General features: G+C 44.5%; 1 protein-coding gene across 2 annotated transcripts in view; it reads right to left on the reverse strand.

Moving 5' to 3' along the window:
• Nucleotides 1-869: 869 nt before the first annotated feature.
• Nucleotides 870-27,834, reverse strand: part of celsr2 (cadherin, EGF LAG seven-pass G-type receptor 2) — a 56,252-nt gene continuing 29,287 nt past the window's right edge. Inside the window, exons 4-34 of one of the 2 annotated variants that reach the window (XM_026306469.2) lie at nt 25,079-25,194; nt 24,908-24,996; nt 20,694-20,851; nt 20,132-20,295; nt 19,785-19,910; nt 18,011-18,180; nt 17,269-17,448; nt 17,066-17,179; nt 16,651-16,807; nt 16,367-16,508; nt 16,154-16,274; nt 15,704-15,887; nt 15,458-15,559; nt 15,246-15,340; nt 14,666-14,875; nt 14,232-14,415; nt 13,250-13,568; nt 12,443-12,610; nt 11,972-12,095; nt 11,688-11,888; nt 11,419-11,593; nt 10,527-10,639; nt 10,143-10,225; nt 9,499-9,625; nt 9,300-9,410; nt 6,578-6,708; nt 6,414-6,499; nt 6,171-6,335; nt 5,166-5,381; nt 4,820-5,042; nt 870-3,221 (exon numbers count right to left, since the gene is read on the reverse strand). In XM_026306469.2, the coding sequence (XP_026162254.1) occupies nt 3,200-3,221; nt 4,820-5,042; nt 5,166-5,381; nt 6,171-6,335; nt 6,414-6,499; nt 6,578-6,708; nt 9,300-9,410; nt 9,499-9,625; nt 10,143-10,225; nt 10,527-10,639; nt 11,419-11,593; nt 11,688-11,888; nt 11,972-12,095; nt 12,443-12,610; nt 13,250-13,568; nt 14,232-14,415; nt 14,666-14,875; nt 15,246-15,340; nt 15,458-15,559; nt 15,704-15,887; nt 16,154-16,274; nt 16,367-16,508; nt 16,651-16,807; nt 17,066-17,179; nt 17,269-17,448; nt 18,011-18,180; nt 19,785-19,910; nt 20,132-20,295; nt 20,694-20,851; nt 24,908-24,996; nt 25,079-25,194 (4,576 nt within the window). In that variant the 3' untranslated portion in view covers nt 870-3,199. Of the gene's footprint in view, nt 3,225-4,819; nt 5,043-5,165; nt 5,382-6,170; nt 6,336-6,413; nt 6,500-6,577; nt 6,709-9,299; nt 9,411-9,498; nt 9,626-10,142; nt 10,226-10,526; nt 10,640-11,418; nt 11,594-11,687; nt 11,889-11,971; nt 12,096-12,442; nt 12,611-13,249; nt 13,569-14,231; nt 14,416-14,665; nt 14,876-15,245; nt 15,341-15,457; nt 15,560-15,703; nt 15,888-16,153; nt 16,275-16,366; nt 16,509-16,650; nt 16,808-17,065; nt 17,180-17,268; nt 17,449-18,010; nt 18,181-19,784; nt 19,911-20,131; nt 20,296-20,693; nt 20,852-24,907; nt 24,997-25,078; nt 25,195-27,834 lie in introns of both variants that reach the window. The other variant, XM_026306468.2, reaches the window with a different exon arrangement.

Consider the following 27,834-nt stretch of genomic DNA (forward strand, 5'->3'; position numbering starts at 1 on the left):
TGATAAAAACAATTTGATGGGTTGTTATTGCAGATTTCCTTTGAGGTAAAAATCATTCCACTCTTGTTTTCTAATTAAGTTACATCTATTTTAAAATTCATTAATGTTGATTTCAGACAATCTGAAGAGATTCAGTTCTTCAGTAATTCACAAAAACCGAACTAAACTTTGTACAGCAGAGACGTTTTTGTTTTCCTATATTCTAATGTTGACGTCTATGTCTAAATGACAAAACTCTGGAAATGTCACATTCCAAGTGTAGTTTAGCAGGTTGATGAAGAAACACTGTACTTCGAGGCAGTGCCACCTAATGTGCACACTGTGTCTGGCACGGTGCAGCGAAGAAGCTGGAGAATTTGAAGTGTAAGTGCTTGTGTTGGTTATAACGTACAGTATGTCGCTGACACACTTCAGTAAAGCGTTCTTGTATTAATCCTGGATTTGTGTTTCCGTTTCAGAACCAGCAGGACGGATGACGGATGTGAGGGCATTGTCATCAGGGCAGAGTGGAGTTTGGTGCTACTACTGGGAAACAGAGCACAGGTAAGCAGCATTTCCATTTCTGCTCCCTTTTCCCGACTTCGTGTCTCAAACTTTGTATGCAGGTTCAGATGTTGTTTAGCCATGTTTCTGCCACCACTGGATATATTGACCACTCACTGCTAAATGTAAAAGTGCAAATGTAATATTCAGAAATATTTTAGTCTAGATGAGCAGTTTCCCCATGTTCCTTCTAAACTAACTGGCTGTAATAGGTCGGAGTGTTTAAACAGCATAGCGTTATAATTTGACCTTCTGAAACGTGCCATCAGAGCAGAAAGACAGTCAGACCACCATTAAAACTGCAAGTGTCTCTTTTACTCTCACTGCTGAGTTTTGGTGAAATTGTTTACAAAGTTATTTCACATACAAAAATACCATCACTTTTCCAGACTACCCTGTTTCACTACAGTTTTGACATCCACAGCAGGAGTTGAGATGTAAAACAGGAAGCTGTTACTTTCAAAAACAAAAATTAACATAAATAGTTGAACATTTTGGGAAATACACATTTGTTTTCTTGACATGCGTTATATGAAAAAGTAAACAGACGCCATCGTCATCTGGCCATTAAATATGAAGCTACAGCCCATTAGTTTGGCCTAGCACATAGACTGGGAACAGAAGTCGCAGTAAGGCTGGCTCTGTCCAAAGGGAACACAAGCATCTTTCTGCAACCCTAAACTCACCACAGCTGGTAGTTATGTGCTCAACTATTTCTTGGCCCTGGTAACCAGCGGAGGCTGGAAGAAGCCATTGCTCCAAGAAACAGTGTGACACTCTGTAAACTCTAATTTATAAATGGGAGGGAAAGGTGCTGCCTTCAAACTATAGGCTAACTCAAAAAATACAATTTATTCTTCTACCAGCACAAAAAAGTCTTTTCACCCGTTTCCAGTCTCTGTGTTAGGTTAAACTAATCATCCGCTGTCAGTAAAATGTCATCGACCTTCAGCAATTGTCCACCAGAAAAAGCAAATAAGCGTGATTCCCAAAATGTTGAACTTTCGCTTTAATCATAAACAGATTCAACTGGGATCCATTCATGTGGAAATAAACAGGCTGCAATTTCTAGGATAAGAACTGTAACATGGTCCCTTTTATAGCAAATACCTGATCAAGTCTACTGTGATGGAATGCACCTTTATATCAGCAAACAGCTCTAATGCAAACTGCATCACACATAAGAAAAAACCAACAGAATTTGAAAAAGTGGTATTATTTGACTTGGCACAGATTAAATGTTTGAGGTAAAATAGAAATGGTAGAAAACAGTTTAATCAGTAAAAACGGGAGCGGCAGAGTAAACAAGACAATTCTCTGTGGACACCAACGATACCAGTGATATGATTGATCTGGTACTGTTGATTCTTATGGCATGAAATTTATACATTAAGTTCATATGGTTGGTAAACATGGCATCCGCAAATATTACCTTGGTTTGACTGGATATCATTTCTAACAACAGGGTGTGAAAGTGAAGGAAGCTGACATAAGATATGTTTTTGATTCATATACAGCTCACTGTATACAGTAAAAATGGATTACAGCTCAAATAGTATTACAGCACAAATTTGTATTTTCATTATTTTACAAAAGACAAAAGCTCTGTAGCTAAACTATAAAATACAGCTGTTTAGTTGAATGAATGTGATTTATCCGTCAGATAAACCAATGAAAAATGAGAGCGCTTTTAAAGTTCTTAAAAAAACGTGCTCTCTGTCATTTACAAAAACAACATCCACAACAAAAAAAGATGTATCAACAGTCCTTTGAGTCCTTTTTAGGTCTACACATGCAGGTTTATCCTCTTGAAGGCTGAGCAGTCTCTCCAGATGTTGCCTCTGGTGATGTCCTTCAGTAATGAGAAATAGCTTATCTGGAGCATCCATGAACAGGCGGACGGTGATTTATTTATTTATTTTCCTGTTTTCAGGCTCATGAATCCACGACGAACCTCTGCACCTGGGAACCACCTGCACTCGTCCGCCCTGTGCCTCTTGGGCCTGTCAGGCATTGAAGGTAACTCACGAACCTGAGTCTAAACTCCTCAAACCTCAGACTGGCAGAAACAGCAACAGCTCCAACACAAGCAGGCAAACCACAAAGACATTTTCAAAGTAGGTATTCATGAGAAAGGAATTTCCCTGAATGTCTGCGAGTCTACAGCTAAATGACCCACCCAAAAACACAACCTCTTTACTGTTCCACAGTCTCGAAAACAAAATATATTTCCTGGAACAAAAAAAAAATCCTACAGAAGAAAATTAAAAAAAAAAAAAAAAAAGACTGCCAACACATCTGGGCAGAAAATTAAAAGTGCATCGCTTCAAGTATGTAAACAAAATGATTTCTTTAAAGGGAGAGTGAGACTCGCTTTGTCAGTGTGCGTAAGCCTGGGCCAGTGCAGTGACTCCTGAGGTTTGGCACACATGTATTCACACTCACACTCACACTCACACACACACACACTCACACTCCTTCAGCAGATGATGACGAGGGTAATTCCTTTTTTTTTTTTTTTTTTCCCATATTGTTTTGTTTTTTTTTTTTTTTTTTTTTTTTTTTTTTTAGGGGAAGTCCGGTGCTCCCAGTTTGCAGTCGGCGTTGAAGAAGGAGGTTCTATGACCTGCAAAGACACACCCCTCCATCAGCTCGGTCACATGGAGGTGTTGCAGTGGCTGCTGGGAAAACAGGGTGACGCATGGAGGAGAAGGGTGAGTTCAGGATGAATGGAGGGGGAATGGGTTGGAGATGGATCCAGCACAAAACAAGAAAGAACAAAAAGGAAAAACAAAAAAGAAAGACTTGAACACAGACGCTGGCTGTGATGGGGGACAGATGCTAAATGATGCACCAACCTGAAGACAGTGATCCTGATTGTTTTGGAATGAGGATCAGAGCTTCATGGGATAAAATTAAAGAATAAAAATCTATGATTTTTGGAAAGAGAAAAGGGGCAGAGAAGGTTAATTAGTAAACTAAAATTTATATTTTTTACTGTAAATCTCAGTCCTGCATTTTACAAATTGAATATTGAACTGTACTTTTGATATGGACCTTTAGGAGGCGCATAACTCGACAGGTACAGGTTCATATTTTAACCAGACATTCAGACAATCTGTGTCTGCTTTATACTCACTGCTCATTCGCAATCACACATGCAGCAGCTGAGTTTCAGTTTTATCGTGAGCCGTTTTCTTCGTATTGGACACGTATCTGCAACTTTTCCTCCACACATCAGTGCAGTTCAAGTGCTGGCTCCGTGATAAATAGCTCCTAATGAATTGTGTCGCAGTAAATCGCAAACAAATCGGTGCTCTCTCTCTATCCCAACCCCTCAGCATACATACATTAAAATTTCTTACTGTACTTTTTTAGCCTTGATTATGGAAAACTGCACCCAGAGGTGGCGTTAAACGCTGCATTTGTGAGTTTATTAGTTAGAACATTAAACTGCAACTATAAATTGCAGTAAATTGAACGGTTATTGGATGCTTTTAAGCATGTATCAGAAAATCCATGGGTTTTGGACAGTTGAATAAAACAAGCAACTGCAATATCATAGGCTGAGTTCCTCATGCGCATTTTTACTATTTTCTGTCGTTTTATCGATAAATGATTAATCCATTAGTAAAAAATAACTGCCAGATCAATCAATCTTTAGCTGCAGCCCTAAAAATGTGTTTGTTTAAATTTCTCAAATAAAAAGTAAGGTTGAGTCGATGCTGCAGTAAGAGCCAGGCTTTGTTTCACATCAAACTGGGACTGAAATAGTCGAATGAAAGGAAGATGAAGCTACATGTCCAATATGAAGCACAGGATGGAAAATTAAAATATATTAGCAAATATGAGCAGTAAGTATAAATAAAATAAAAATACTTTAAGTACTAAAAACCATCCTTTTAAGAAACATTGGTTACAGCAGCTGTATTCATACCTACACATTTGGCTCTTAAATAGTCATGTCGCATTAGTGCTCAGAACTAAATTTGGGTTTATTTATTTACTGCTCAAGATCCGTCCACGTAGAATTTACACCATGATAGCAGGATGGGTTCTGTCTTCATTCGGCTTAACTTAACTTTAAGGCAAATAGGTGGAAATGTGACAGACTACAAGGAATGAGAACAGTCACGGAGGACAGCGGCACAAATCGTAGTTTGACGTGGACAGTTGAACAAAACAGTGAATGACTGTAACACGATGCTGGACACGTTTACACTGGCGCTGACTTCACAAACTGCTGTATGGTCGTCTTTCCCACGCCGATACTCACTCTGATCCTGATGAGTCTCCGTCCACCGTCCCTGCCTTGATGCTCATGGCGACACCGTTCAGCTGATCGGGCAGGCTGGGTTTAGCCGGACCACCTCGACCGCCGCTGGACGAGGATCCCTGCGAGGACGCCGAGCCCCGTGCGTTTTCACACAGATCACCGTGGAGACGGTTGAGAGTGTTTCTCTCTACGATTGGAGACAGCTGCTTCTTCTTCAGGATCCCTGCAGGGAGAATGAAAACATGTGATGATTCTAGAAAGGATGAATTACACCCGGACTGTGTTATTCACAATAAAAACACATTTTCAGTCTCAACAGTTTGTCCCTCCTCAGGCTGAACTGCACCTTTGTGAGGGTGGGCGGTGAAGTTTGGCAGAACTGGTGGCAGCACCATGGTGGTGTCCTGTGTCCGATCATCCGATACCGTCCGTGGGTCCCGGCCGAGACTCAGCTCAGGATTGGCCAGAGTTTCCGTCTTCAGGCTGTCGGTGCCTGTGAGCTCGCTGTCACTCGCTGCTGCTGCATAATCCCCAGGCCAGTACATCTTACTCAAACTGGCATCTGCAAGACAATGAAGGGATAAAATCCAGGAAACTACAAACAGGTTGTTGAATGTCCTGTAAAATGTGTTTCAAACATCTACCTGGTAAAGACAGAAAGTTCTGCTCAACAGCTTGATTTAATTTATCATTAATCATTTTTATTATGTGATTAATTTTATTTACATATATTTGTGGCCCTTTCATGAACTATCGTTACATTTGAGCCACAGGCCATAGTGATGTCTTTTTTATTTATTTATTTAGCATTTTTGCCCATATTAACAGAAGATTGGAGAGGGGCGTGAAACAGGAGATGGGGGAGTTCTGACAGGTCGGACCCAAACCACCCACATCTCGATTTGCTCTCCTGCACCACTCGTCTATCTTGGCGCTCCACTTGGTGAGTTCTTGGAGATGCTTGGAACAATCTTCCTGCCAAGTGCCTTTGGTTTAGTTTTGTCTTTATGAAGTTAATTGATAAATTAATATTATTTTTCAAAAGATCCTTATGTTACTTTTCTAACCATCTGGATGAAAAAAGATCCAGTCTGCTGCAAGATAAAACTCCTTTAACCTTATTTCCTTGCTTGTAATGCAAAACAAACAGTTTTGTAGGAAAAGATAGAACAGAAGCAAAGAGACATCAGTAGACACCTCTAGCATTTTAGCATGTTATGACTTGAGACAGGGTTAAAATAGTTTTTTGTTATTCAACAGGTAAAATATTTAGTCATCCAGAAGGTTAGAAGAGTGTTTTATAATGATCTTGCGAACAAAACACGCTCTGGGTTCAGACGAGCTTCTGTACCGTGTGGATGTGGTCTCTTGGTCACATTAGAGGCCAGGTTTTCCCAGCATTCCTCTGGGGGCAGGGGACCCTCCTCGTCCTCGCTGTCAGAGGAGTGTGTGGAGGCGTAGGAGCCGCTCTGGTCGTCCTCTAGAGACAGGTCGCTGTCAGAGTCGCTGTCACGATCTGCACACAGACAGGAGGTTCACGTGTTTGTACCAACCACTGCAGCAGAGCGAGTCTGAGATACTGAAGAAACATTACCGTCCAAGTGCTCTTTAGTTTCGTGGAAGAGCGACGCGTGGTCGTTCAAAGCGATGTGGGCCTGACTGTTACTCAAGCCATCCTCCCTGAGAAGACACAGCTGCTCACGTCACTCTGTCAAATAATGCAGCGTAGTCATTTTCATTTGCATGTTACTTTCTTACCGAAGCACAAATGGGACGTAGCTCTGCTGGCTCTTGCCGCTCTGCATGGTGCCATTCAGAGACACGCTGGAGTTCCCAAAGGGGACATGGTACAACCTGCCATCCATGTAGTTCGTGTTGCACTTGTAGCCCTGGAAATGTACAGATGAGGAATTAATAACTGCAGAATTATCAGGGTGTATGTTTGTCTGGTCTTGAGTGGCTGAGTACGAAAACAGAAATGCAGCTATTCTGTATTTTCTTATTGTCAACACAAGTCTGTCTTTCAGGCCTTCAGGCCAGCTGAGACACATAGTCCCTCCAGTGTGTCCTGGGTCTTTCCTGGGCCCTCCTCCTGGTGGGACATGCTCAGAACACCTCCACAAGGGAGGTGCCCAGGAGGCATCCGGAACAGATGCCTGAGCCACCTCAGCTGGCTCCTCTTGATGTGGAGGAGCAGTGGCTCTACCCTGAGCTCCTCACCCTATCTCTAAGGGAGTGCCTGGCCACCCTGTGAAGGAAGCTCATTTCAGCCACTTGTACCCGTGATCTTGTCCTTTCGGTCATGACCCAAAACTCATGAATGTAGATTGACTGGTAAATCGAGAGCTTCACCTTTCGACTCAGCTCCTTCTTCACCACAACAGACCGGTACATCAACCGCATTGCTGCAGCTGCTGCACTGATCCTGATCCGTCTGTCAGTCTCCCGTTCCAGGCTCAGGCAGAGACCTGACAGCCCTTAGTAAAGGGCCGCAGACCCCATACTCCCAGAGCGCCTCCCACAGGATGCCATGAGGATGCCTTCTCCAAGTCCACAAAGCACATGTAGACCACCTCAGTCACTTCAGCCCAGGTGATGGACAGATCAGCTTGTCCTCAGCCTCTGCTTCCTCTATGGAAGGCATGTCAGTGGGATATAGGAGATCCTCGTATTCCTTCCACTGCCCGACGATGTCCCCAGTTGAGGTCAACAACTCCCCACCTCCACTGTAAACAGTGTTGGCAGAGCACTGCTTCCCCCTCCCAGACAATTTGCCAGAATTTCCTCAAGGCTGACCAACAGTCCTCCCCAGTGGCCTCACCAAACTCCTCCCAGACCCAAGTTTTTGCCACTGCCTAGGCCGCAGCATGCTTGGCCTGCCGGTACCTCTCAGCTGCCTCAGGAGTCCCACAAGCCAACCAGGCTTGATAGGACTCCTTCTTCAGCTTAACAGCATCCCTTCCTTCCGGTGTCCACCACTGGTTTCAGGGGTTGCTGCCATGACAGGCACCAGAGATCTTACGACTACAGCTTCGAGTGGCCACGTTGACAATGGAGGTGGAGAACATGGTCCACTTGGACTGTTCCCAACCTCCCTCGAGATCTGGTCAAAGCTCTCACAGAGGTGGGAGCTAAAGATCTCTCTGACAGGGGTTCAACCAAATGTTCCCAACAGATCCTCACAATTTGTTTAGATCTGTTGAGTCTGTCAGGCTTCCTACTCTGCCAACAGATCCAACTCACTACCAGGTGGTGATCAGTTGACAGTTCAGCTCCTCTCTTCGCCCAAGTGTCCAAGACATACGGGCAAAGTTTAGATGACAACCACAAAGTGGATTGTTGACCTCTGACCTAGGTGGTGTCCTCATGCGACATGCACTGATGGACATCCCTATGCTTGAACATGGTGTTTGTTATGGACAAGCTGACTAGCACAGAAGTCCAACAGAACACCACTCGGGTTCAGATCAGAGAGGCCCTTCCTCCCAGTCAGGTCCCTCGAGGTTTTACTGTCGTTGCCCACGTGAGCGTTGAAGTCCCCCAGTAGTCCCCAGTTGGAGCACTTTCCAGCACCCTTCCTAATGAATTTAAGAAGGCCAGGTGCTTGTACTGCTGCTCGGCCTGTAGGCTGAAACAACAGTGAACTATCCTTCCCTGAAGGTGCAGGGAAAAGACCCTCTCATTCATTGGGGAAAACTCCAGCGCATGGTGGCGGCTGAGCTGGGGAACAAACCCACACCAGTCCACCGCCTATCACCACAGGCAACTCCAGACTAGAAGAAGGTCCAACCCCTCTGAAGAAGTTGGGTTCTAGAGCCCAAGGAGGTGGAGGTGAGCCCGACTATCTGTAGTCGCTCAACCTCCCGCACAAGCTCAGGTTCCTTCCCCATGGGGGGAGACCTGGCCACCAGGCGCTTGCCTGCGAGCCCCAACCCTGGCTCCAGGGTGGGGCCCCGGGTCCAGCCTTTAATTTCTCTATGTCATTAATGGCAGTGATGAACTTTTCCAAACATCTAATGGTGAAACAAGTCATTGTAGTTAATTTCAGGGTCTCAAGAAAAGCAGCATCTACAGTGACTCATTCAAACCGGACTCTCTTGGATCATGTGACTCAGAATTACATGTATCTAGCTTTTATTATATTAATAATAATTAGAACATTGTGAGCGCTGTCAGCCTTGTCCCTTAAGGTGCTGAAAACAGTCTAACAATCTTATATCACAATGTCACGTTAAAGCTAAAAAGCTTCAACACAATTCTCATGTCGGGAAAATAAAATAATAATATGCAATAATATAATATGAAATGATGTAATAATATAATAATAATATGAAATATAAATAATATAATAATATGTAGCTGACTGCTCTGATCATTGCAGATGTGTTTGTGTTTTTAGGGAAGCTCCCATCATGTGACTACAGCTGAGCTCTAAACCCGAGGTGTCGGACTGAATGGAGTGTTTTCTCGCAGGACTCACAGAGGCTTTGGATTTGATCATATGATCCGGACGCTTGCGGCTGCAGCAGTATTTCATGGCATTCCTCGCTTCTTTATTGAAGACAATGCGGAAGAAGAACACAAAGGGACCCTGGGGACGGACAACAGAAGCGAGCAGGTCAGGACAACAGACGGGGATCGTCTTTTCAGTGTGTGTCAGAGGGAACGGGAGGGGTCACCTGCACACAGTTGAAGCCAGCAAACAGGTAGTGGAATATGATCATGTCGCTGTTGACCGAGAGGAGCGCCAGAAAACACGTGACTGAAACCAGGAAGAGGACACCACCTGCGGTCTTCAGGCCTGAGCTGCAGAAGATGAATGACATGAAGGAAAACACAGAGAGATGTTAGTGAGGAGCCATCAGGATGATTTCTAATGGCACTAAAACCACCATCAGGAGTTCTGGAAGAACAGAGCAGCACATGGAGACCTGGACACATCAGCTGTGGACTAACACAGTCCAACGTTTTAAATACTGTTGATGTTGCTGTGAAATGTACGTGACGATAAAACGTGTTAGTCTTTCTGGATGAAGATCAGCTGGAAACAGCTGCTCCTTTTCTCTTGTACTGTGGGACAAGTGTTTCCAGTCACATGACCATAACTATGCTGCTAGTTTTTAAAGATACTTCATATTGAAAACATGATTAGAATTAATGCATTAACAGAGAGAAACAGACGAGGGAAATATTCATTGTAAGTATTAATATATTAAATATTAATCATTAAATGCTGAGGGGAGATCCATTATTAAGGTAATTTTAAAAGGTTGTTTGTCCAGTTTCACTGTTTTACGTTTGATTTAAATGTTGGGACACTCACACGTGAGGCGCTTTCTTCTCAATGCTGTGGTGTTTCAGTGAGCAGGAGGCTCTGGACGACAGGATGTACAGGAAGACGTTCATCTGTGGACCAAATGTCACGTTGCGTTACCAGTTTCATCTCATTGTCAGAACATTTCCTTTGTTGTGCTTTGTTTTTACTGAGCTCGTGTGCAGACTGACAGTAACTCCACGGTGACGGGCGTGTTTGAAGTAACAACAGACCCTGTGCTTGTCTGATGAGCTCATCATGAACGACCATGTCATATGGGCTGGACACAACATGCAGCTTTATCTTCTGGATTTAAAGTTTTACTTCATGTTTTTGTACCAGCCTTCAGAAACCCTCTGCCCTTGTCAATCACAGATATAGTCAGGGACTCACAGACACCGCCATGGCGATGGGGCCCGCAAAGCTCCAGATCAGAGTGTCGTACATGGACAGCCAACAAAAGTCTGGGTTCCCGTAGCCTTCAGGATCCAGTCCGACTGCCAAACCTGGAGAGAAAGCCAGACAGACTGACAGTAACAACAAACTCTCCAAGTATTTATGACGTGTGTGAATGAACATTTTCTTTCTGATTAATTTTTAGCCGCTGCTGGAACCTTCGTCTGTCCTGAGGCTGTTCACCTGACACCAGCTGGCATAAAACAGCAAGAGGCTGACTGGATAACACTGAAGTTGAGTTAAGAAATAAATGGAATTTCCCTTTGGGGGGATTGAAAAAGTTTACTGGAAGACGTTTCACGCTTTCTGACTGATTATCATCCTGATGTCAGAACAGAGGGCACAGTTGTTCATGAGAAAAGAGCACGAGCATCAAACTATAAAACTGCTGGCATGTCTGTTAACAAGCAACGAGAACAAACTGTCTTTTTCAGCCTACAAGACAAACCTCATGCAAAACACAGATGTTATAAAAGTAATGATTTGGTTATTACTTGAATTAAAAACAGCAATAATGGCCCGAGTGTTCAACTAAATAAAGCACTGACCCTGATTACTATGCACATCAGGCATAAACAATAAGTCTGACAAGCCACTTAATGCAAATCTACAGCAAAGACAACAGCAGTAACACTGAGGTCATTGAATTCACAATTGGAGACTTAATGTTAGACTGTATAAATGTTCCTAATAAAGTGATCCAGTAGTATTTTTACAACATACTGTTATGACAGTACTTCAGATAGTATTTAATGAAGGAACCTCCCAGGCTTTGTCCCTGTACTGAAGCTGCATTGTTGTGTTTTTAAGAGAAAACGAGGGTTCAGACCTGTGATGAAGGCAGGAACCCCCCATCCAATCAGGTAGTAGAACCTCATGGGTCCATAGTTGATGTCTCGCACTTCGCTGATCATGCGGTAGATGTGCAGCGACTCCAGGAAGAGCCATGAGAAGGTGCAGAGGTAGAAGAAGTGCAGCAGGATGGCGATGACAGTGCACACAAACTGCAGACAGAGCAGGAGAGGGAAAATCAAAACTTTAAGAGACAGAAGGAAACAGTATATTGTGTGTTCTGTGAAAAGACGACTGGTTGATTACTGGGTTGTCGGCCTGGTTGATGCCCAGGATGAAGATGAGCTCAGAGAGGAAGAGAGCGGTGGCTCCATTGTTGATTATACTGGTCTTGTTGCACTGCATGGCTCTCAGACAGAGGAGGAAGATCGTGGTGAGGAAGAGGAAGCCCAGCGTCACGCCCACTGTACTCCACGACAGGATTTTGATCGGCAGGATTTCTCCGTTCTGACACAAAAGTCATGTTTGAGTTAGAGTAGAAACTGACTGGTAGTGGTTGTAGCGAGGATAAAAGGTTTGGGACCACTCACTTCTCTCCTGGAGACGTCCATGAGCACAGCGAAGCTGGTCATGTGATAACACTGACAGCTGATGTGGGTGCTGTTTCTGAAAACCACCTCGCAGCCCTTCGCTGACCAGCCGCCGTTACCAGCACTGATAGAAACACAAAGACCACAATGTGAGAATAACACAGCTTTGTCCTGTCTGTGTGTGTGTGTGTGTGTGTGTGTGTGCGTGCACCTGGTAGTCCTCATGTTGTGAGAACCAAAACCTGCTTACACACTCACACTGTGGGGACTCAAAGACTGGTACCCACTGTGTAAATGGTGTAAGGTGGTCAGGTTCAGCCAAGTGGTGGTTATGGGAAAGGTTAGAGCAGGTAGTGGTTAACTACTAGAAATTAATGTAAGTGAATGTAAAGTCCGCACAATGAATGAAAACACGTGTGTGTGTGTATATGTCTGTGCGTGTGTGTGTGTGTGTGTGTGTGTTGTACTCACAGTATGGTGTGGTTCCAGAACACACAGATGGGTTTGGAGCGCTCCTCAGAGGTGACCAGGCGGAACTGCACGGTGATGGGTTTGTCCAGTGTGTGCTGCAGCAGCTCGTCGTTGTCGTGCACGGTGATGCTCACCACCGGAGTATTGATCACCGGACGCTTTGGAACCCTGAGGCAAATAAAAAGAATAAATAATAAGAAGAAAATAATAAAAATACATTTTAAAGGGTAAATCCATAAAAAGACTAAAAGCAAACATGTCGGCCTCATTAATTTCTGACTCACTGTCACTTTGCACCAAGTAGATTTGTTCCTGCTGAAGATGTAAATGGGTCACAGGCATTTGGCTTAATTAATGTTAATGTTTCTTAATGTTTTAAGAAAACATGAATGTAGTTTTTACTAAAAATAGAGTATTCAACTCTTCACTCTGGATGCAAAGGAGGATGAACAATATCATTTCAATAGAATTTATTTTATAAAACTCTGATTCTGAGGTTTAGACCAGCGATGAAATCGCAGTTTATTTTGGACAAAGGTTTGTCATTAGTGTAAAAAAATAGAAAGCTCTACCTTGAGTGGGTAAAAAATCTAGATGTAATTTTAACAAACTGAATATTCATAGTTTAGTTTTTGACAGAATACATCTTCATGTGGCCCTTACACAGCTGAGCATCAAATAAAAGCTGAGACATAAAACAAACAATCTCATGTGTCTCTGTCCACAGACGTGATCCAAAAACACTACAATAATTCCAACTCCTAAACGTTTTGACGTTAAACTTCCTGCTAGAGTTTCATTTCTCACCGCAGACTTCTCTTGTCAGGATCATAGCTCTCCGGTAACAGCGAGGCCAGACTGTGGAAGATGATCACACTGGCGATGGCGTCCTGCTGGCTGTCATCAGGGTGGCGTTTCTTCCTGTTAGCTGAGCGGTTCCTCAGCGAGGACTCTGGGAAAACATCCAGGTGTCTGTGGCCTTTTGTGTCCACGGGTGGGTGGAAGACAGAGTCAGGCAGCGTGACGGCCGTCTCCTGGTCCACAGGACGGGGGCCCCTCAGGGTCTGGTACCGTGGGAGTCTGGCTCCGGCGAAGTTCATCTTTTTCAGACGGTCGACAGAGATGACTGTGGAGAACAGCACACACATGCAGGGTGAGAGAGCTCTGCTGGCACCCATGTGACGGTGAGCACCCGTCGTGTTGCAGCGTCCCACCAGGCAACAGCTGCTGTTGTACGACCTCTGACCATGTAGAAATTTTTCAGAATAATTGTTTAACATGTAAACAGCTTCATAATTCATTTAACGATTCGTTTTATTTCCTGCAATTCTGTTTCAAAGCTTCCTCAACACGGCCAGAAGAACTTTGATTGAAGAATATGTTAAATCACTATCATGTAATTTTATTTCTCTTTTTCCAACTATATGGAATAAAAAGATTTTATAGAGTTTCTCTGTCTTAGCTTCCTTTTTAACACACTATAATATTTCTGATGGTAATTAGTGAAGAGAGACTCTATGAAATCTTATATTTATAAAATAAGAAATGTATTAGGAAATAAATATTAACATGCTCTGCCCTGTTTTTCTGTTCATGACTTTCTATGTTAACTGATTATTTTATATATATATATCTTATTTGATGTATTTCATTAATATGTGCCCAGATTTGTTCTGTAATCATTTACTGTTCGATTTCAAACACATTTCTGATTCAAGATTTATTTAAAAAAATAAATAAATAAAAAGACCATTTCTCCCTTCAGGGTGTCAACATTTCTTCTTCTTACCTATGTGTGGTGTGACGATGGTGAAGGGGCTGAGGTAGGTCTTCCTCATGTTCTGTGCCAGTGTGTTTGCGTACTCCTCATAGTGGCGCAGCAGCGCCGCCGTGCCGCCCTCCGTGTGCTGGATCAGCTCCCAATGCGGCCGAGCGTCTGGAGACAGGATGGCGCTGCCCACACGGACCAGATTCTGTCAGAAAGCGGCGAGAGTTCAGTGAGACAGGATGCCACAGCAGAGAGTGAAATGAAGTGTGATGTGTTCCCTGCCGATACAACATGAAGGACTGTGATGTCCCACCAGGCGAGACCGCCTTCCTGCTTACACACCAGATTTGTTTCCTGCAACTGACATAATCTATAGTTCTGATTGTGTTTATTGCTGCGTCCTGACTCTCAGCCTGTATGAGTGTTTCCAGTAGAGATGGCACGTGGTCGTTCACCTCAGTGAAGTGGACGTCCTGCGTAGCTGTGAGGTTGAAGCCCTGCTGGTTGCTCTCGTGCCGCAGCAGACTCTGTGTGAGCCGATAAGCAATTTTCACATCGCTGCCATAATATTTCTCTGTGTGCGACGTGGCATTGGCCAACATGGCTGCTGTCTGCTGAACATTTCCAGAGTCCAGGAACGATGCATTATGGGAAAGCCTTTCAGACTGTAGGAAGATAAGGAAGACAATAATTTAGTAAGTTGTAGATGCTTCAGTGTTGAGATAAGGTCTGTTAGTCGTCCAGACAGAAATATCTCAAGGAGCAGAGGATGGACTCCCATGAAATTGGTGCAAACATTCATGCTCCTTTAAGACTGAACTGTAATAAAGACACAAATATTCTGTTTCTCTAATTGATTTAATATATAAATATCTAAAACAATTACAGTACCAAGTGTTGACATGCTAAAATGCTAAGGTTGCTCAGTGCAACCTCACAGAACCACCATCACAGCTGCAGAATACTGAGTCATGTTCTATCTCCACATCCTTAAATCAGGATGTTACAGTGAAAAAGGACGGAGCTACCACACACCAGAGCTTTCAGCTTGCTGAAGGTAACAGAGGTGCAGTTGAAGAGGTTGGGAGGCAGCCAGCCCTTGTGCTCGTCACAGTGTCGGATCGCGGTGCCTGAGAAGGAGGGAGAGAGGTGAGGAACAGGCGGCGGCTGGCAGAGGGCTTCAGGCGAGTCTCATATATTGCCATTACTATATGCTAATTTGATGAGCTGCTGAAAAACCATCATACCGAGCGTTCCCTTGGGACAGGGAACTGCTGCCGGGAGACCGAACTTAGTCCTGGGCCACCAAATCCCGGCCTCGATGGCCTGAGGGCAGCTGTCATAGATTACTGAGAGATGGATCCACGAAAGAAGGAGAGGAGAGAGATGGAGGGATAAAAATGGAAAATAGTTTTAATATCTGTAGCTATAATGAAACAGGGATTATGAATTAAGCTTCACAGGGACGTGACAGTGGTCTGACGTGTGCTGACCTTCACAGCCATTAGGAGAAACCTCAGCAAACGGGTTGTCACAGCGGTCGCACTGGCGTCCGATCACACCGGGTTTACACTGACACTGGCCGCTCTCCCGGTCACATGCTCTGGAGAAAGAGCCGACGGGGTAGCAGTCGCACAGCAGGCAGCTGTCGCTGCCCTCGGGGCGATAGTGATTGTCCTGGAAACATGATTGAGAGAGCAAGTGCTGATCAACAGTTTAAAATGCATTTGTCATTATTGGCCTTTTGTGTCTTCACACATCTGTTTCCACTGGAGAGCGATGACGAGCTGCAGCTGCGTATTCGCAAACATCAGGCCGCTGATGGACGAGAGTCTCAGTCTTCACTCTGCATTTTCCTAAACTCTAAAAATAATAAACTGACTGGAGGAAGAAGAAACTCACGCGTCCACGTCACACACACACTGATGGATCAGTCAACGTACCTTACAGCGACACTCTCCGCTGGTCTTGTTACAGTCGGAATCAAAGCCCTTGTCTGTCTGACAGTTACATGGGCCGCAGGTTTTGTGACCCCACCAACCTCTGGGACACGGCAAGTCGGTCCTGTGGGGATACACGTGGTCCGTTTCGTTAATGCGCCTGCAGACTGACCACCGGAAACACAAACAGTCCAACGGAAGTTTGGAAAACTGTACTTTTTCTCGCAGTAATGGCCAAAGTAGCTGCTGGGACAGACACAGGTGTAACCACGAGAGGCGCTCAGCTTCCTGGTGCACGTGGCCTCGTGTTGGCACGGGTTCAAAGAGCATACATCAGTGCAGTTACTGCCGTAGTACCCTGTTAACAAAATGGAGAGGACTGTGGTTATTAATATAATAAACTGTGACAGATGTTTGTATGAATGACGACAACTTTGACTCACAAATGAAAACAGCTAAACAAGTTGTATTAAAACGGGCAAACGTGTCCGCAGACTGACCTGTGAGGCAGGTGCAGGAGTAGCTGTCCCAGTCGTCGTTGCAGTAGCTGTTGACGGGACAGGGGCTGGAGCTGCAGGGGTCGGGCACGCTGCATCCTGGCTCCACGTTCACCTTCCTGGCCTGAGACAGACCGAGAGCTCCGCCAACACGCAGACCCTGCCAGGACGCAACCAATCACTCGTATGGATCCGTGGAACCACATTACACCCAGACGGTTGTCGCTCACAAATTGCAGATACTTTGGGACTCAGGTAGGGGATTTGTTTTAATTAGTGAAGTGCATATGGAAATTCGGATAGAGTCAATGAAAGTCTGTTAAAACAACATGTAACCGTCACAAACCAGTAAAATACTGGAGGTTGTCTGACATAAGTATGAACGCCGACGTGAACAGGCTCTGTAGAGGGGACCAACCTGTATACAGCCACGGAAACCATGCTGAATTTTCCCATCAGGCATTGCCAAACCACCCACACTCACAGTCTTCAGCTTGGAGTCCTGCAGCTGCCCATCAACCTCCATACTGGCCTGACAAGGGACAACACAGACTTTATGGCTGCAAAACTACAAGAATGTTATTCACAGGCGTTAACAGCGACTATGAGGGTCCAACTGACCAGGTAGAGTCCATGATCAACTGACAACACAGCCTTGTGATGGTTTCCTGCTCCTCCCAAACTGTTAATGTCCAGCTGCAAATGATGCCAGTCTCCATCGTTCACCAGCACCTCCTCCACGCGAGAGAGCGTCGAGTCTTCGCCCCTGTGCAGCCCCATCAACACACTCCCCCCACGCACCTACAGGAGCAGAGAGGGAGCCAAGAAAAGGGAAGAGAAACCAGGACTGAACTGATATTCAATAACAGACGGGGGGAGCAACCACAAGAATCAACACTGTATCACATGATGAACAGAGACTCAAACCTTGATTTAGCTGGAAATAGATTATTGGACAGTTAAAAGTAGCTGCATATGTTGTTTTCATGGGGCATATTTAGTCTTAGAGTCCCCTGATACTCAGAGGTGTGCACCAACGCACACGGCCAACAGGTGGAGCCTCATTTCTAAGTTTTTGTTGTCTCTTGAGGTTTCAGGTGAAGACTGATGTCATGGATGATGAAATGTATTTTACAGAATCTTGGTTTACTGCACTTTCCTGATCAGCTGAACTGGCCGGCAAGAACAAAACACATTTGTCCATTAAAGTATCCTCATAGTGATTCTTACTCTCTTAAGGATTCCTTGACACTTCTGTGTATTGTAGCGCTGTGGTCACTGTAAAACGGCCCTAGACTGAAATAATGTGTGTCTGTGTGTATAAATGTGCAGGAGAGAAGTTGTAACCACATGTTGATCTCACCTGCAGGGTGAGGTTGTGCTGCAGGCCAGACGAGATGTGCAGCAGCGTGGCGCTGGCCTGACGCGTGCGGAACATGAGCTCGACGTGCCAGGGGACCGAGGCCGCCGCCGCCGCCAGGTTGTCCCACTGCAGGAGGCTGTTGCCCAGGAAACGCTGCGGGCTGGGCATGACTATGGTGAAAAAACAGATGAAACGTTAACGAGAAGGCAGGAGACAGTGAGTCATTACTGTCCAGTATGTTCCCTGCTCACATTATTACACTTTACTTTATCTGCAGCTTCTGTCTAAACTCAAATCTGACATTTCCAGAAAACAGCCCAGCACCTGCAATGGACACAGACTAAAAATATGCATCAGTACTTCTGGGCTATGACATACAAGGACACTGAGGTCAAATTTAAAACAGCACGTGATCAAAGTCGCTCTCAGGTCAGACCTGTGCTGTTTGTTGATTCTGACCCTGCTAAGTTTCTCTGAGCTCACATTAAAAGTCAGTTTAAATCGCGGTTCAATATGTGGAAACACGAAACGTCTAATGCACAAACAGAAAATATTAGCCTTACCAAAGAATTCCCAACCCAGAGAATAACCAAACCAAAACATTCACACATAAGATTGAACAGATGTGTAAAAATACTAAACATTCCTTAAGAAGTGTTTTATTTTTATCTGAGCCAATAACCTCCTGTACACGTTAATTTAAGGACTGCACACCCAGAGCTTAACCTGAAATGCTACAAAACAAAGTGGTGAAGTGCCAAAGGTAAAAAAAATAGTTCCAATAGGTGATATCACCTTCCAATAGTTCCCACAGGTGTCCAGCCTTTGTTGGGTGCTCAGAACAAACTGGTGGAGTGTGTTAATATGCCCTCTGAAGCATCATACAGCACAACAGCAAGTAGGACTGTGTGTTGCTGTTAAAGGACGTGAGGATCATGACCCTCCCAGGTTGATGGAACAGCAGCACAGGCTCCACATACAGGAGCGAAAGCAAACAAACCTACAGGTGCAGCACATCTGTGGACCCTCTGCTACAGTGGTGTCTGAACAATATCACCTTCAATGGTGATGGTGACTGGTTCTAATATTCTGGTCGTTAAATCACCTTTGGAGATCAGAATGAGACTCTCTCACCATCTCATCACCATCTCCACTGTTTCTTTATACACGTGCTCTGTGCAACACACCTGTTCTTATTTGAATATCCATCTCCATTACCCTGCTAAGGAACGACTAGCCCACCTCTATCCTCAACCTGCATGAAGAAAACTTTAAGTTTAAGTGCATCTTTCTTTGCTCACTGACTGAAAACAAGTTGATCTTTTTGTGCTACAGTCTTTTACATGACTCTGCTCAAATTGCTGTCAACCATAAATCTCCATAGGAAACAGCTGCAGCAGCTCAGGTGAAACAAAAACAGACTCTAGAGAACACGGGGAAAGAAACTTCAGCTGTGCAGAGTTTGTCGCAATTGGTCTTAAATGAGTTCAGCATCATCTGAGCCAGAGGAAATTCAACCTCAAACATACTGCTCCTCACAAGTGACGCTGATGATTCTGTCAGAAATCAGGCCTTAAAATTACTGACAGTCGTGTCTAAAAAAAGAGGGACGTGTGTGATGATCACCGATCTGATCGTCATCTGCAGGCAGCTGATTTTCTACCTGCCATTCCTAAATGCAAATGGACAGTCGCTTGTTTCCACACCTGTTCATTTTCCACGTCAGAGCTCACTTCTCATGTGAGTGCTGCACTTCTCTTCTCCACTCACTCACCTCTCTCACAGTTTTGGCCTCCGAAGCCAAGGGGGCAATCGCAGCTGAAGGAGCCCCACAGGTTCACGCAGGTTCCGCCGTTCAGACACGGGTTGTTGTTGCAGAAATGTCTTTTGGCAGAGCATCCTGGGAGGACAAGAAAATGAGAGGCTGATCTCTCTGTTTGATCTGCCCTGCCTCATTATTTCATCAAAGCAGTGAATGAACTATTCCTAGAAGGTACGATGATCATTTCCCAGCTGTTCTCATTCTACTCAGCGTTATTCTTCCTTCTTGGCTGCTCTAACAGTAAACGTTGTTTGACACTTTCAAAGATACAGCAAAGGACGGGTCAACATGCTGCACACCTGGCACAGTGCCGTTGTTGGCGATGAAGCTGGCCATGTCTATGTGCTGGTTGTCAATACGAAGGTTCTTCATGCAGCCCACAAACTGCTGGTTGCGAACGGGAAAATCTTCTGGAAGTTTGGGGACTCCTCCGAGGAGCAAGGGGCCGGTCAGGTCCAGAGATCTGACAACACAGAAGCCATCAACTTTTGTATACTTGTAGTTTTGTTCGACACAAACACGGAGAAAAACAGCACATGAAAAATTCATCAGAGATAGTTTTACAGTTTGTTTTTTTTTTTTTGGCCTGAGGATGAAAACAGAAAAGAATAAACATCCCAACATCCCAATGAAGAGGAAAAAAGCAAAGATTAGCTAAAACCCTGGAGACGTGGAGGTTTATTCCAAAACAAGTTTACACTTTATCTTAATGAGCCGACTGCAAAGAAAGTAAAGCAATTAAATTAGTGAAGCCAATACAGAAGAAACGAGCAGAGCAAAGAGAAAAGGTTGCTCATGTCGTTAATTCAGCTGTTTCTGGAGTTTCTCAGTGAAAGGACTTCACTCCTGAGGTGGGCTTACTTTTTGGATCCTGATTGGCTGCCTTGAGCGGAGCAGGTGTAGTTTCCGATCATGTGCCCAAACCTCAGGGCCACAGACGCGTCACAGTTGTCCACCGTCACCACGACGACCTTCTGGTCCGAGGGGCCCTGCGGCAGGCCGGCCTGGTTTAGGATCGGCTGTGGGGACAGAAAGACACACACTCATGAAGACAAATTATTGAGCACCTTACGTATATTTCAGTTAACACAGTGAGGATTAAAAAGCACCACAGGGTCATTTTGTATTTGCCAATACAATCTGTGTTTTCAATTCATGTGGTTGTGCAGAAACAGTATAAATAGTTTGCTTTAGATGATTTAGATGGACAGAGTAAAGACTGTCCTGTGTTCTGTCCTAAAGTCTTATTTTATTGAAGAATTCCTAGAAGACGCCTCAGACAAAGAAAATCTTTTTATTCCCACCCTGCTATTGTCAAAATGCTCGTTCTGGTCACTCGTCATTTAAATAGGACTTCTAGCTTCCAGCCCTTCAGCCTGTGCTAAACTGTAAATAACATCATGAGCCAGATTAAAAGTGCAGCTCTCAAACTGGAAAACAACAAATGACTTTTGCATCACACTTGGTTCAGTCCCTACTAAGCTCCTGCTTTAATAATTCATATCATAACAGCTACAGGCAGTGGCTGGCAAACACACACACACACACACACACACACACACACACACACACACACACACACACACACACAGGAGCAGGGCTTGCTCTCTGCAGGACACCAGCCCTGTCGACAAAGGATCTTCTTCATTGTCTGAGAAATCAATAGGCGAAGCAACAAAAGGGGGAGGGGCCTGCAGGGCGAGAATGATGATCCTGTCAATAAAAGGTTGCGACCTCTTTTCAATCTGCCCCGGTTCTCCGAGGTCACGCGGAGCTCGCATTAACCCTGAGTGTGGGTTCAAGATGGTGCTGTGAGCAGAGAGCAGCGACCGAGGACGAGGCGCTGGGCCGTCAGCTGGTCGGACAGGACTTAGCAGGAATTAGCTCACCCCATGTGCAGACTGAGATGGACTGATGAACTGGCTCTTTGCTGACAGCTTCAAAACACACATAAGCTTTTTGTTGTTGACTATTTAGTCCTACATTAAGTTAAACTAAAAAAATCCTTCAGGAATTATAATTTCCACTCTGCTGTCATGAAGTCTAGTCCCAAATGCAGCCTGGTAGAGATTTTGTTGGCTGGTGCCAAACCTGTCAGAGTGGATTTATTAGGACAAAGCAATACAGTGATGGCAAAGATCATTTTAGCTCAAGCAACAGACACAGTTTCCTTTCTCTGCGACGGTTTTCTGTCCGAGTATATTGGACTGAAGCTCTGTAGCTGAGGTCCAATATAGTCCGTGTGAGGTAGAAGAGCTGAGACACCTGGATCATCGCTGCTTCTGAAGCACTGATGCTGTAAAACAGTCAGATGCTAATAAACCAGACCAATGCTCAGTGAGGCTGTACTCACCAACACTAGTGTTATGGATGTTTGCTTAATTTCATAGCAATAATTTAATAATAACATGGTTAGTATCTTCAGAGTTGTCGGTTCTGAGCTGTACAAAGATTTTTTGTTAACACCACGCCCTGTTACCGAACACTGTTCCCACAGAGTGAACCTCCTGACTGTTCAGCACCGACATGTTCAATAGATGCAGAAAGAGACTAGAGGTGGCTTTTATTTTTCTGTTGAAGTTTCTTGAGGCCAATTTGTTACAAATTTGCCGATGATGAAACGAGTAAACACACCGTGTGAACTGCCAAAGGTGAAATCATCCGACATGCTCTTTTCCACGGTTGCTCTTTTCCCTGTGAAAGCTCAGAAACAGGCAGCGCTCCAGATTGGACGCTCCTTTCACTGACCTCTGCTGTCATCAGTCACGGCTGTTGACTGTCCAATAATGACCGTCTGTCAGGACGTCTTTCTGCTGCACAAAACCCCGTCCTGTCAGCGCTGATTGGAGCGCACATATTTGCTCAGGACCACATTAAACACTGCTCCCGCTCACCGCTACAGGGGATTATGGGAAGATGAGTTCTCTGTCACAGAAGGTGACAGGGGTTGGGCAGGAGGAGCATGGCAGAAAGCAACACAAATATGGGATCTAAGATTGACTGGAAAAACCATAGCAACAAGATCGGACGAGCCTGAAGCACGCTGTCCCCGTTCAAAGGCAGAGTCAATACTTCTCCCGGCTTTTCTTTACCCACCATTCGCTCCTCTCCTGCTCCAGTTTTCTGTCCTCGCTGGAGAACAGAGAGAGAGAGGCACCTTCCCCGGGGCCACATCATTCACTGCCCATGATCCCAAAGGAAGCGGAGCCAAACACAAAGGCAGCGGTCATTGCCATTCTCCACAGTCCCCCACCGCCCTGAAAGCCACATTTCAATCTAAAATGCCCCCTTCCCGCCTCACGCTGCCCCACCCCCTGCGGACAGGGACGGGTCAGAGCGGGCCACCGTGGGATACCTCTGGTGGGAGGAGCCGTGTTTCTACCTCAGCGACTCTCAGGATGTGGAACATGGAGAGGGAGGATTAGTTCAGCTGCCTGGACAGTACTGGGATGTGTAATACTGAAAGTATGCTAATGCAGAGTCAGACTACCATGGGTCCACCCTTCATGAAGCTGAACTGGGTTTGGAGAGATGTTGATTCAATTATAGGATTAATACAGAGGCTGTGGATTGTGGTGCTGTGAACCTGTACTGCATTATACCGACAGGTGTTTCTATTATATCGTACACACCTACAGTAACACACACAGGCTGCACAACAGAAACTCCTCTCTGTGTGATGCAATACAGCACATAATAATATTGATCAATTAAAGGAGTAGTGCAGACTAATCAAGGAGTTTGCTCACACTTAGATCAGTGTAACTTTCTGTCACCACTAAATGAAAGTTCCTCACAGTTACATTATAAACCAGTTTACAGTATATGACCCTAAATTATCTGAATTATCCTGATAAAAGGTTGTTTCAGACTCATTTGACATTTGATCAGCTGCTCGGAAACGTCACATGACAACATCTGCATGATGCACCTCTACCTGCCGTACAGTTGTTTTGTTTACATGCAACCCTCACACAGTGGATCATCCTCAAACATGCAGCTCACTTTAGAAATAAATAATGTGAGTCATTTGGTTTTGGGGCTTTGTAACAAGGTGATTAATGAGGATATAATTTCTCTTTGGCCAAAAATCAAATAGTTTTCATTAAAGAGTCGACAAGATTCTCGGCCTTTATCACTTCTGCTGGCTGAAAAGTGACATTGCCATGTTTGCATCATAGACGCTGCATAGAAAGTGTGCACAGTGGGGGTGTTGCCTGGCAACATCTTTATGATGCAAAGTGACTTCCTCAATAGACCAAAATGTGACATCCTGTGTGTTGGTCCTGGGTGGGAAAATACTGAGAGAGCAGAGACAACAGCTCCACACATTTCTCCACTGATTGAGCTGTTGCAGAGAAATGTCTTAGGCGCACACATTTAGCCCAGTCTGAATCTGCTCACCAACCCCCTCGTCTCCCGTCTGTCCCATCGTCAGTGTCTAGTTGGTACGCTGGCTGTTTTCCACATCATCAGCCTGTCAGCGGTAATTCTTTAAGCAGCAGCACTAAACAGGCAGAACAACAAACTTACACAGCTCCAGTCTGCGCTCTGGTTTCCACCCACCACAGTCAGTCCTCTGTCAGCTGCCACTCACTGCTGCTCAAGTCTACATGAAAACTACTGACCTGAGTTCACTCTGAAGATTGTCAGTGACTATGTCTGGCACTGTGCTGCTACACCTGAGGCAGGGAAGGTCATTTAGCTGTTAGATCATGTTTCAGCTGAAATCTAACCATAGTAAACAAAATAAAAGCTCAACTAGTTCATCCTGAACTTGAACTTTCTTTCTTGCATTGAGTTAAATTAGCAGATTGATTGATCATATCAGTGAACTCAGTATGAAGCTACAGGCAGCAGCTGGTTAGCTTAGCTTAGCATAGAGACTGGAAACAGACGGTTAGCATGGCTGTCAATCAATCTTCTTATTTAACAACAAAGAACAAAGAAACATATTTAGAAATGTTGAACTATTCCTTTAACTGGCATGTTTGAAGTGACAAGCATCTATCTGACTATCAATCAATATATCTATCAATCAATACATCTAATCTATCCGTGTGTGTGTGTGTGACCTTGTTGTAGTAGTGGACGTCGACCACGTGCCACTGGCCGTCGCTGACACCTCCGAGGACGTACGGGGAAACTGTAGTTTTGGTCTCACCTGGGAAACAATCGACACTGAGTGCAATGACAGTATGAAAATGCAAAGTAACATTGCATAAATAAACTAATTGCTGTTTCACCTGCGGAGAAGGTGAGCTGTATCTGCTCGTTGATAATTTCCATGGCAATGAAGTCGTGTTTCTCATTGAAGCGGCCATTATACAGCAACAAACCGTTGGGCTCTTTGGTGGCAAATCTGAGAAAACAAACAAAACAAAAACAATTCATTTCATTTTGTTCACTACCTCAGACGGGAACTTTAACTGTTTTGTTGTTAATATGTTACGTTAGTTTTGTGTGTGAATTCATGTGCATTAATTTGTGACAGAAAATAGTCCCCAATAAATACAGAAAAAAACATCTAAAAACTATTTTAGAAAATGATTTAGACTTTTTAAAAAACAAAACAAAACCACATTTTTAAACAGAGGAGATTAGGAACAAATAGACTTGCATGTCGATTAGAAAAATACAGCTTTTTAAAAAATAAACATATCAAATGACACAATTACTGACGTATATTATATGCTTTCCATTCAATGTCTGTATTCACAGATAACAGACGACACACAAAGGAAGGGGGCGATGGTCGGGTTTGACCTATTTAAAAATATCTATACCATGTCCTCACCTTGGTTTGCTCTCTCTCCTCATTATTCTGAAGAGGACTAATGATTTTACAATGTTCTATAAAGATCAGCGAACAGATAAGGAGCTAAAAATGTGAGCACAAAGCAACGGATGGATGAAAAAGTAACATTTGCAGCACAGACACAACCACCGACTACAAAACGTCTATGAATAGAGATCACAGAGCCACGTTAAATGACACATTACAACACAGAGACAGAAAACTAGGCCAATGCCAAAGCAGCAGGGTGCGGGAAACACATTACTGCAAGCAAAGAAGCGGCACACAAGTTGTCTCAGACAGTTGAGAGTAATGACAGCTTGGTGGAGAACATAGACAACCGCCAGTGAGGAAACCTGAGCATGTGGGGCCATTGTGGCACATGATCCTGGTATATTAATGCAAATTTGAAAAAACACGGTTCCAACTCTGGGACCAGACTGCCAACCTGTCGAAGAATGTGGTGGAGCCCACAGGCTAAAAATATCACACTCTACCTGTCATCTGTGCTCTGCAGTCGTAAATCTGATCCTGTGTGAAGACTAAGAAACAAAAACTAAATCCAGCTCTAACTACCTCATTTTTTCAGTATCCGTCCCAGTGGGGACCCAAGAATGAGTCTCCTGTGCACATCTGCCAGCTGAGGGGCCTCTGGCTCACGTTTACTTCATTAACATTAAGCTTATTTTTTCCTTAAGAGTAATTATCTCTGTCTCAATTTGTGTCAAACACAAACTTTATCACAGCCCAAATGGAGCCGCACCGTCCATCCAAGCTGTTTTTAGAGGAAGGACGTCCCGTCACTACGAGCAGCAGCCCACCCCCCCTCTTTCAGGGTGTACTGTATGTGGGTTGTAATCTTGGGCTGGAGAAGGGCCAGGGGGCACAGCACTGCTGACCTGCTTACAGAGGAAAACCATGATCGCAACCTCAGAGGAAAAAGGATGTCGATGCTGCAGCTGATTATAATGGCAGAGAGAAAAAAGAGAGCACAGACAGAGCAACGAGGCAGATGATACACCCCCCGTAAAAATACAGGAACAGAATTATGACCCAGACTCTAGTTCTCCTCAGGAGTCTTGGTCATATTGATTTAAAAGGTTTCTCCACATTGCCCTCTGAACTCTGGGACTACTATGAGTAATCAGCTGGAACTAAATACTGACCCAACTGGCATCACCGCCTGACACATTAGGCAGCCATCAGTAAAAATAACAACCAGTCTGCCCTTATGCAGGAAACTGTGTCATGCTATGCTTACATGCTGCAATGCACCCGAAGTGTAGTGGGGAGGAAAAGATGAGCCCATTGTGAATTTTACAATATATAAGTATGAGATAAAGACACGAGGATCAGCGTTAGATTAGATACTGAACCAGGGTCCCAGGGACCTGCTGGAGCCTATCCCAGCTCTCTCTGGGTGAAAGGCAGGGGTCCACCCTGGACAGGTCCCCAGTCCATCACAGGGCCACATAGAGACAAACAACCTCACACACTCACACTCACTCCTATGGGCAATTTAGAGTCACCAATCAACCTGACATACATGTTTTTGGACTGTGGGAGGAAACCAGAGTACCTGGAGAAAACCCACACAAGCACAGGGAGAACATGCAGACTCCACACAGAAAGGCCCCTGATGGGTTTCAGACCAGGAACCTTTTTGCTGTGAGGCAACAGTGCTAACCACTAAGGCACCACACCGCCCCTCACTAAGGTCCAGGCAACTTTATATTTTTATTTAACAGTCACTGAAGCTTCCACTTCCACATATTTATGGCCTGATATTTGGTTCCGACATTTAACTTTTCATCTCGTATCATCATCGTATCACAATTTAACTCTTCCAGTTCTTTGGTTTATGACCAAATATCCTCAAAACAATTGAAATCTGTTGACATGGAAGCAGTATGGGCTTGAAAATGTTAGCACACTCAAATAGTATTTAGCTTAAAGCACCACTGTGTGTGTGTGTGTGTGTGTGTGTGTAACTTCATAGAGCTGCTAATGCTCCTGCACAGTCCTAACCCTGCACGGGTTAAGTCATGACCTACACGTCGGTTCAGTCACAGTTCAGTTCTCAAAAGAGCCTAAGAGAAAGATCACTCTTAGAAATATTAGCACTATAATCTGTTCAGATCTGGCGAGTGCCTGTCCCTGCACTGTACTTTTTGTGAAATCTTAACCTTAATTGCAGAGCTCCAG

The sequence above is a fragment of the Mastacembelus armatus genome, chromosome 5 (assembly GCF_900324485.2).
Source record: "Mastacembelus armatus chromosome 5, fMasArm1.2, whole genome shotgun sequence".
Lineage (NCBI taxonomy): Eukaryota > Metazoa > Chordata > Actinopteri > Synbranchiformes > Mastacembelidae > Mastacembelus > Mastacembelus armatus.